The 10735-nt window shown below is 48.1% G+C and overlaps 1 protein-coding gene across 7 annotated transcripts in view; it reads right to left on the reverse strand.

The window, feature by feature from the left end:
* FNBP4 (formin binding protein 4) overlaps window positions 1-7985 on the reverse strand; it is a 51275-nt gene extending 43290 nt beyond the window's left edge. For 2 of the 7 annotated variants that reach the window (XR_010147210.1, XM_016920864.3), the window contains exons 1-2: window positions 7559-7985; window positions 5769-5861 (exon numbers count right to left, since the gene is read on the reverse strand). Coding sequence is in view for 4 of the 7 variants with exons in the window: in XM_016920864.3 (XP_016776353.3) it covers window positions 5769-5861; window positions 7559-7784 (319 nt within the window). In the remaining 3 variants the exon portion in view is untranslated. The remainder of the gene's footprint in view (window positions 1-5768; window positions 5862-7558) is intronic. The other 5 variants (XR_010147211.1, XR_010147209.1, XM_016920865.3 and 2 more) reach the window with 5 other exon arrangements.
* Window positions 7986-10735: the final 2750 nt, after the last annotated feature.

The raw sequence follows: 10735 nt of genomic DNA on the forward strand, positions 1-10735 counted from the left end.
CAAAAAAAGGAGCTGGGCGTGGTGGCAGGCACCTGCAATCCCAGCTACTTGGGAGGCTGAGGCAGGAGAATCACTTGAACCCAGGAGGCGGTGGTTACAGTGAGCCGAGGCTGTGCCATTGCACTCCAACCTGGGGAACAAGAACTAACTCAAAATAAATTAATTAAAAATAAAAATACTTCTAATGACAATCATAGATATAATCACTTTCAGTAAAAAGTTTCAATCAGGTAAGCTGCATGGTATTTTCATTACAAAATTTCCCAACAAGAGGTAGCTCCCCAGGTCCACAGGCAAAATCGGCTCTGCCTATTCCCTTTCTTCACCTAAGAGCTTTTCACCTATGGACAAACTTCTTCTAAACTCCTAAAAACATAATAAATTAGCCAAGAAAATGAAAATTATTAAGTCTAGTGTTTGTGAGAAATTCAGAGAGACATCATAAATTGATCAAACTTTTTTTTTTTTTTTTTTTTGAGACAGAGTCTTGCTCTGTCACCCAGGGTGAAATGCAATCACATGATCTCGGCTCACTGCAGCCTCTGTTTCCTGGGTTCAAGCGACTCTCCTGCCTCAGCCTACCAAGTAGTTGGGATTACAAGTGCGTGCCAATGTAATTTTTGTATTTTTTTGTTTTTTTTTTTTTGGAGATGGAGTCTCACTGTCACCCAGGCTGGAGCGCAGCAGCACAGCTTTGGCTCACTGCAACCTCTGCCTCCCGTGTTCAAGCGATTTTCCTCCCTCAGCCTCCCGAGCAGCTGGAATTAGAGGAGTGCACCACCAACCACAGCTAATTTTTTTGTATTTCTAGTAGAGACGGGATTTCACCATGTTGGCCAGGCTGATCTAGAACTCCCGACCTCAGGTGATTCATCCGCTTCAGGCTCCCAAAGTGCTGGGATTACAGGCGTGAGTCACCCAGCCTGGTCTTTTCTATTTTCGTAGAGACAGGTTTTCACCATGTTGCCAGGCTGGTCTCGAACTCTTGACGTCAGGTGATCCACCTGCCTTGGCCTCCCATAGTGTTGGGAGGCGGCAGCCACAGTGACCGCCTAGATTCCATATATCTTAAGTGAAATTTGGCAACGGGTACCAAGAGCTACAAAACTCAAGTTTATTTTATATAGTTTCATCTTTGAGACTATAATACCAAGACATAACTCCAAAAAAACTTTGCTCAAAGCTTCTGGTGGCTTGCTTGAAACAACTAAAATCTGTAAACACTCAAATGCTCTCAAACAGTGGACTGGCCAAGCAAATCATAGGACATACCTGATTTATTACCATTTTGTGATAAATCAGACTATTATAGAATCACATGAAATATTACTAAAGCGATTAAAAGTAATGCTAAAGGAATAAAAGCAAGTCATAAAATACATACAAAATTTAATTAAATCTCAGAAAATACAGTGTATATACTGTTAACAGGAATGAAGTTAGAGTAACACTGAAAATAAACATTCACATTATCAGGTAAAATTGCTTTATCTTAGAAAAATCTCAGAGGCTGGGCATGGTCGCTCACCGCTCTAATCCCAGCACTTTGGGAGGCTGAGACGAGTGGATTACAAGGTCAGGAGTTCAAGACCAGCCTGGCCAAGATGCTGAAACCCTGTCTCTACTAAAAATATAAAATTAGCTGGGGATGGTGGCATGAGCCAGTAATCCCAGCTACTAGGGAGGCTGCAGCAGGAGAATCACTTTAACTCAGGCGACGGAGGTTGCAGTGAGCCAAGATCACACCACTGCACTCCAGCCTGGGCGACAGAACAAGACTCCATCTCAAAGCAAAAAAAAAAAGAGAAAAATCTTAGAAACAAAATCAACACGATGGTCACGGTGGCTCACATCTATAATCCTAGCATTTTGAGAGGCCAAGGAAGGAGGATCACTTGAGCCTCCTTGAGAACAGCCTGGGCAATAAAGTGAGACCATGTCTACAGAAAGAAAAAAAATTTTATTAAAAACAACAACAAAGCTGGCCAGGTGTCACTGACCTATAAGCAGGTACTAAAGAACTCCAAGAATTTAATTTCTTTCTTTCTTTTTTTTTTTTTTGAGACAGAGTTTCGCTCTTGTTGCCCAGGCTGGAGTGCAATGTCGTGATCTTGGCTCACCGCAACCTCTGCCTCCTGGGTTCAAGCGATTTTCCTGCCTCAGCCTCCTAAGTAGCTGGAATTACAGGCATGCGCCACCATGCCCAGCTAGTTTTGTATTTTTAGTAGAGACGGGGTTTCTCCGTGCTGGTCAGGCTGGTCTCGAACTCCAGACCTCAGATGATCCGCCAGCTTCACCCTCCCAAAGTGCTGGGATTAGAGGCGTGAGGCACAGCGTCTGGCCGTTTTTTTTTTTTTTTTTTTTTTTTGAGATAGAGTCTTACTCTGTCACCCAGGCTGGAGTGCAATGGTGTGGTCTAGCTCATTGCAACCTCCGCCTCCCGGGTTCAAGCGATTCTCCCACCTCAGCCTCACGAGTAGCTGGGACTACAGGTGCGTGCCACCATACCCAGCTAATTGTATTTTTAGTAGCGATGGGGTTTCACTATGTTGGCCAGGATGGTCTTGAACTCCCGACCTTGTCATCCGCCCGCCTTGGCCTCCCAAAGTGCTGGAATTACACGCGTGAACCACTGCACCCGGCCTCGTTTTTTTTTTCCTTTGAGATGGAGTTTCACTCTGTCGCCAGGCTGGAGTGAAGTGGCATGATCTTGGCTCACTGCAACCTCCACCTCCTGGGTTCAAGTGATTCTCCCACCTCAGCTCCCTGAGTAGCTGGGACTACAGGCGCATGCTACCACACCCAGCTAATTTTTGTATTTTTAGTAGAAATGGGGTTTCACCATGTTGGCCAGGATGGTCTCAATCTCTTGGCCTTGTGATCTGCCTGCCTTAGCCTCCCAAAGTGCTGGGATTATAGGCGTGAGCCACCGTGCCCCGCCTATTTTTTTAAATTATTTTTGACACAGGGTCTCATTCTGTCACCTAGACTGGGTTGCAGTGGCATGATCATATATAGCTGACTGCAGCCTTGAACTCCTGGGCTCAAGCGATCCTCCTGCCTCAGTCTCCCAAGTAGCTAGGCCCACAGGTGCTCATCAGCACGTCTAGCTAATTTTAAACTTTTTTGTAGAGGTGGGGGTCTTGGCCAGGTGTGATGGCTCATGCCTTTAATCCCAGCACTTTGGGAGGCTGAGGCAGGTGGATTACTTGAAGTCAGGAGTTCCAGACCAGCCTGGCCAACATGGTGAACCGTCTCTACTGAAAATACAAAAATTAGCTGGGCATGGTGGCGTGGGCCCGTAATCCCAGCTACTTGGAAGGCTGAGGAAGGAGAATCGCCGGAACCCAGGAGACAGAGACTGCAGTGAGCCAAGATCACGCCACTGCACTCCAGCCTAGGCAACAGACTCTGATTCCAAAAAAAAAAGAGTCTCTCTGCTGCCTAGGCTGCTCTTGAACTCTAGGATTCAAGTGATCCTCCCACCTCAGCCTCCCAAAGCACTAGGATTACAGGCATGAGCCACCCATTTTCAGGGGCGTTAAAAACTAAGCTCCTGGGCTGGGCACAGTGGCTCATGCCTGTAATCCCAGCACTTTGGGAGGCCAAGGCAGGAAGATCACTTAAACCCTAGAGTTGTAAGAACAAGTCCTTGACTACTATTAAGATGAAGATGTGTTGCAGGCTGGGCGTGGTGGCTCAGACCTGTGATCACCGCACTTTGGGAGTCCAAGGCGGGTGGATCACTTGAGGTCAGGAGTTCAAGATCAGTCTGGCCAACGTGGCGAAACCCCGTCTCTACTAAAAATACAAAAATTAGCCGGTAATCCCAGCTGCTCAGGAGGGTGAGGTAGGAGAAATCACTTCAACCCGGGAGGCAGAGGTTGCAGTGAGCCAAGATCACACCACTGCACTCGAACTCAAAAAAAAAAAAAAAAAAAAGATTTGTTGCTACTTAAAGCCTGAGAAAGCATGGTCATTCTTCAGAGCCATAGTGTTTTGTTTTGTTTTATTTTGAGACGGAGTCTTGCTCTGTCGCCCAGGCTGGAGTGCAGTGGCGTGATCTCGGCTCACTGCAAGCTCCGTGTCCCGGGTTCACGCCATTCTCCTGCCTCAGCCTCCCGAGTAGCTGGGACTACAGGCGCCCGCCACCACGCCCAGCTAATTTTTTGTATTTTTAATAGAGATGGGGTTTCGCCGTGTTAGCCAGGATGGTCTCGATCTCCTGACCTCATTATCCACCTGCCTCGGCCTCCCAAAATGCTGGGATTACAAGCGTGAGCCACTGTGCCCGGCCCAGAGCCATAGTTTTTAGCAGTCTTTTTTTGAGAGAGGTGTTGACCCCTCAAACCTCAACATTCTTACTTACCTTTGAGGGATGGTGCTACACAATTTGTATATAGCTACCTATATCAGGCAGTAAATTATTTCTTAGGTATATACCTCTTATGGCTTGAATGTGCCCCTAAAAAGGATGTTTTGGAAATTAAATCCCCAGTGCAACAGTGTTGGGAGGTAGGGGCCTAATGGAAGGTGTTGACATCACGAGAGGACATTCAAACCACAGGAGTAATCAAGGAAGTTTCTCCTAGAAACATTTAAATTTATATTTTATTTTATGTATTTATTTGAGACAGGTTCTTACGGTCGCCCAGGCTGGAGTGCAGTGGCAAAACCTCAGTTCACTGCAACCTCCACCTCCTGAGTAGCTGCGATTATAGGTGTGCGCCACCACGCCCAGCTAATTTTTATGCTTTTAGTAGAGATGGGGTTTCACCATGTTGGCCAGGCTGGTCTCGAACTCCTGAACTCAGGTGATCCGCCTGCCTCAGACTACCAAAGTGCTGGGATTACAGGCGTGAGCCACCGCTCCTGGCTAAATTCTACATATTTTAAATGAGTGTTAAGTCTCAAATGAAATAACATATGCAGTTGGCAAATACAAAATGGTATAATGTAGTTCTGAAATTTCTCTCACATTCAAATTTTAGCTTCCTAACCCACACTGGGGTGTTTGGTTTGGTTTTTTTTTTTTTAGGTGGCAAATGGTGAGGAGAGAGGAATAAGCATCTATCATTTTAAGCATCAAATAGTACAAAAAGTATTCTGAACTGAAAAGAAATTACTACCAATTATAGAATATTTAATATTAAAACACATTTTACTCTTCCAAGATACACAGAGTAGAGAAAATTAACATTCTTGGCACTTACTATGTCACATCTGGAAATATCTCAGAGATAAAAGATCCATTTTACAGATTAATGAGGTTCAACCCAATTAGTAATTGCGCCAAAGTCTAAGTGTGAATGCCAGAGTGATGAATTGAACCCAGGTTTGTCTACAAAACCACTGTTGCAACTATGGCATTCCTTTGTACTTGAAAATATTTAATAAGATCAATTTCCAGGTCCACCAATGTTTGTTAGGTAACCAATCAAGCCAGAGTGTTAGAAAAGGAATAGGAGTTGGCATGCCTAACGAACACCAAGCTAGTGGGAGGACCAGAAAACTAGTTATAAAATAGCATCAGGAAAAAAAAAACAGTAAAAAACGTTTTGGGTAAAGAAAAACAACAAATTTTGCACTGGTCAAAGTGTATATACATCAACATTCTCTCACAAACAAAAATAATCTTAAATCATATTTTTGGGAGAAATAATGTTAGCAACACTAAAGCATTCAGCAAAACATTCTATGTACAAACCCAACTTGACTTTAATGAAAGACGTGGGAGAAAAAATGTAAAAAACAAAACAAAAGCATACCTGTTGCTTTAACAGCTGTGGGTCTAGTGGTCATGACTGGTTTTGGAGGATTCTGAACAACTCTAGGAATCTCCTGCACCGCTTCCTGTTCATCTGGATTTAAAAAAAAAAAAAAAAAAAGAAAAGAAAACTGCAGTCAGATTCCGGACCAGAGAAAACACTAGAGGTGACAATCAACCTTTGATTTAACATTTCAGCTCTAGATTCCATCAATTTTTTAAAAAGTGCATTTCGGATGGGTTCGCACCTGTAATCCCAGCACTTTGGGAGGCCAAGACGGGGGGGGGGCGGGGGGGGGCGGGGTCACTTGAGGTCAGGGGTTCAAGACCAGCCTGGCCACCATGGTGAAACTCCATCTCTACTAAAAATACAAAAATAAAAATAAAAAAATTGCTAGGCATGATGGCACTCGCTTGTAATCCCAACTACTCGGGAGGCTGAGGCAGAAGGATCGCTTGAACCCAAGAGGCAGAGGTTACTGCAGCCTGGGCCACAGAGGAAGACTCCATCTCAAAAAAAAAAGAAAGGACATTTCATTGACCCAAATAATTGGGAGATAATAAACACACAGAGCTGGAATCTTTTTTTTTTTTTTTTTGAGACGGAGTTTCGCTCTTGTCGCCCAGGCTGGTCAAACTCCTGACCTCGAGTAATCCGCCTACCTCGGCCTCCCAAAGTGCTGGGATTACAGGCATGAGTCACCGTGCCCTGGAGTCTTTCATCTGCCTACAAACTTCAACATCAAGGGAAGACTCTTACCATGGTAAATAAAAATTATTAATACATCTGCATGGCCGGGCGCGGTGGCTCTCGCCTGTAATGATCGCTTGAGCCCTGGAGTTCGAGACCAGCCCGGGAAACATGAACTCCGTCTCTACTGAAAATACAAAAATTAGCCGGGCATGGTGGCAGGGTCCTGTACTCCCAGCTACCCAGGAGGCTAAGGCGGGAGGATCGCTTGAACCCGGGAGGTGGAGGTTGCAGTGAGCCCAAGATCGCGCCACTGCACTCCAGCCTGGGCGACAGATTGAGACATTGTCTCGAAAAAAACAAAACAAAACTCTTAAAAAGTTACATCTGCAATACTTACAAATACATACAAAAACAGTAAGTATTCTCCAGGCTATGATAGGACCTTTACAAGACACACCAAACACTGCTATTGCGGATTTTTTCCAATTAACGAATCAGCGTGATCTCTGAACATCTGAAACGGTCGCGGCTCCTCCGGCGCCTAGCCCTGGAGTCACTTTTAATCCAAGCACCACTCCAGTGAGAACCACACAAATACTTAGGAACCTACCAGCTCCATTTCTCCAGCAGTTCTGCTAGTGTGGGGATGCTTACTGGCTGGAATATTAAGAGCTTTTTCTAAACGTCTCTATCCCCGTTTCGACAAAACCGAAAGGAGGCAGATGACGTGTGGAAAGGCCTGGCCCACAGTCACAGGCCGCGCACGCGGAAACTCATCCTCACATCCACCCTCTGCGTTACCCAAAACCGACCCGGGGCGTTTGGGAGACTCAGGATGGCCGAACTTCGGTCATATTTCAAACGTTCCTGGGGCAAGCCCTGCACCACAGATGGCGCCTCGGGCTTGGCCCAGGCCGAGGGCGCAGAACTCGGCCTGGCCCTTCTGCGGCCCGGAGCCCAGGGCCGCCCCGCCTGCAGGCCCGCAGCAGGCAGGCCTCGGAAGCCGACCTCGCCCGCCTCCCTCGCCGGGTCTGGCCAGGCGCCGTGAGGAGCCTAGGCCGCAAGCCCTGAGCTCGAGTTCAGGTCCCCCCGCGCACCCTTGCCTTCTGAAGGCGAGTCGTCCGAGGCCGCGGCGGCAGTCACCGCGGTGGTGGTGGTCGTCGCCGCCGACGGGGCGGGCTGGCTGGGGACCGCCGCGGTTGAGTCCGGCTCAGTGTCGGGTTCCGGCTCCGGGTCCCGGCCCGGCGTGCTGCCCCGAGGACCCGGCGGAGAGAGCTGCAGGATGGGCCTACGGCCGGGTACCGCCCGGGACTTCTTCCCCATCGCGAGCCCAAGCGCGAGCAGCTAGCGTCGGGCGGCCGAGAGGGGCGGGCACTGGAGGCTGGGCGCTGGGCGCTGGGCGCTGCGACGCGTAATCAATATTCATGCACCGCGACACCGCCTCCAGCCCGGATCCGCTTTCAACCGGCGGAGCACGCGCTTGCGCAAGCGCCTCGGGCCCTTCGGCTCTTCTGGCTCCTCCTCACCAGGAGAAAGGGCGGGATTACCAACTGCGCTAGGCGATTGGCTGTTTTGACCCAGAGGAGGGACCGGTGGCCAATGGAAAAGGAAAAAGGGTGAGAGTCCAGCCAATAGTGCGGTAGGGCCTGAATTAGAACGACTTCCCCACTTCCGTCGGGTTCCACCCATGCGCTTTCCCCAAGCCTTTTCTTTGCCCACTTGTCCTCCATCTTGTGGCTATTCTCGGCCTAGAGTTTCATGTTGTCTGTCTTCTAGAAAGGTGTGCTGCTGGGCCCAGCGCACTCACGCCTGTAATCTCAACACTTTGGGAGGCCGAGGCGGGTGGATCACGAGGTCAGGAGTTCAAGACCAGCTTGTCCAAGATGGTGAAACCCCGTCTCTACTAAAAATTCAAAAGATTTAATCCTAGCTAGTCGGGAGACTGAGGCAGGCGAATCGCATGAACCCGGCGGCAAAGGTTACAGTGAGCCGAGATCGCGCCACTGCACCCCACCCTGGGCGACAGAGTGAGACTGTCTCAAGAAAAAAAAGAAAGGTGTGCTGTTTTCTGAGCCCTTCCGCACGTTTCGCCCGGATTATTGTGGCTTACTTTGGGTATAGCATTGAACATTAAATGGGACAGTGGGTCTTTTACGCTTTTGCAATTTCCTGCAGCACACAAATAGATGTCTCATATTTTCTCGCTTATTAGCTGGGAAAAATCATGAGATATTCCACTACCTACAAGGAAAAAGCCTAAAATTGTTGGGATGGCATACAGGAACCTTACCAGTTTTGTACTACTATCGTCAACATGCTTTAATTTACCCTTGCTTTAACACTGCCCCCTCTCCCGTCTCCTGCCTCTGGAGCCCGCCACTTGGAGCATCACCTCCCTCACTTTTCCTTTGCACTGACTGGAATAATTACTGCATCACATGATGAAAGTCTTTTATTGTTTCATCAGGGCGCAATGCAGACGCAGTGCAGGCGTGACCTCTCCTGCCCAGCCTCTCCCTGGCACTTGACATCCTGTTGACATCCGTCTCCCCTCTAAACTAAGGAATGCGAGTGGTATTTATTTTTATATCCGCAGCAGCTCAGTTCCCACTAAAAATATCTAATACTTACTGAGCTCTATGTGTCAGTCACCAAGCACTTTACACGTAGAATTGCATTTGATCTTTTAAAATGATTATTTCTAATTTTATTTTTAAAAGTGTCTTGCTCTGTCATCCAGGTTGGAGTAACGTGGCATGATTATAGCCCACTGCATCCTCAAACTCCTGGGCTAAAGCCATTTTTTTTTGAGACGGTGTCTCGCTCTGTTGCCCAGGCTGGAGTGCAATGGCGCAATCTCGACTCACTGCAGCCTCTGCCCTCCGGGTCCAAGCGACTCTCCTGCCTCAGCCTCCCCAGTAGCTGAGATAATAGGCGCCCACCACCACGCCTGGCTAATTTTTGTATTTTTAGTTGAGACAGGGTTTTGCCATGTTGGTCAGGCTGGTCTTGAACTCCTGACCTCAGGTGATCCACCCGCCTCGGCCTCCCAAAGTGCTGGGATTACAGGCGTGAGCCAGCGTGCCTGGCCTAATTTTTTAATTTTAATTTTAATTAATTTATTTTTGAGAGAGCTTCTCTCTGTCGCCAGGCTGGAGTGCGGTGGCACGATCTTGGCTCACTGCAATCTCTGCCTCCCAGGTTCAAGCGATTCCCCTGCCTCAGCCTCCTGAGTAGCTGGTACTACAGGCGCGCAGCACCTTGCCTGTCTAATTTTTTGTATCTTAGTAGAGATGTGGTTTCACCATATTGGCCAGGCTGGTCTAGATCTCCTGACCTCATGATCTGTCTGCCTTGGCCTCCCAAAGTCCTGAGATTACAGATTTTTTTTTTGTATACAGAGTCGCCCAGGTTGGAGGGCAGTGGTGCGATCTTGGCTTAAGGGAGGAGACCACCCCTCATGTTGTCTTATGCCCAGTTTCTGCCTCCAAAGAAAGAAAAAGTAAAAACTAAAAGGCAGAAATGAAATCCACAGGCAGACAGCCCGGCACCACACCCTGGGCCTGGTAGTTAAAGATTGACCCCTGACCTAATCGGTTATGTTATCTATAGATTAAAGACATCGTATAGAAAAGCACTGTGAAAATCCCTATCCTGTTTTGTTCCGATCTAATTACCGGTGCACGCAGCCCCCAGTCACTTACCTCCTGCTTGCTCAGTCAATCACGAACCCTCTCATGCGCACCACCTTAGAGCTGTGAGCCCTTAAAAGGGACAGGAATTGCTCACTCGGGCAGCTCGGCTCTTGAGATAGGAGTCTTGCCGATGCCCCTGGCTGAATAAACCCCTTCCTTCTTTAACTCGGTGTCTGAGGAGTTTTGTCTGCGGCTCGTCCTGCTACAGGCTCACTGCAACCTCCACCTCGTGGGTTCAAGCAATTCTCCCATCTCAGCCTCTGGAGTAGCTGGGACTACAGGCGCATGCCATCACCCCCACTAATTTTTGTATTCTTAGTAGAGACGTTTCACCATGTTGGCCAGGCTGGTCTTGAACCCCTGACCTCAAGTGATCTGCCTGCCTTAGCCTCCCAAAGTGCAGGGATTACAGATGTGAGCCACGGTGCCTGGCCTAATTTTTTTTTTTTTTTTTTAGAGGGAGTTTTGCTCTTGTCACCCAGGCTGGAGCGCAATGGCATGATCTCAGCTCACTGCAACTTCCGCCTCCCGGGTTCAAGCGATTCTCCTCCCTCAGCCTCCCGAGTAGCTGGAATTACA

The sequence above is a fragment of the Pan troglodytes genome, chromosome 9 (genome assembly GCF_028858775.2).
Source record: "Pan troglodytes isolate AG18354 chromosome 9, NHGRI_mPanTro3-v2.0_pri, whole genome shotgun sequence".
Taxonomy (NCBI): Eukaryota; Metazoa; Chordata; class Mammalia; order Primates; family Hominidae; genus Pan; species Pan troglodytes.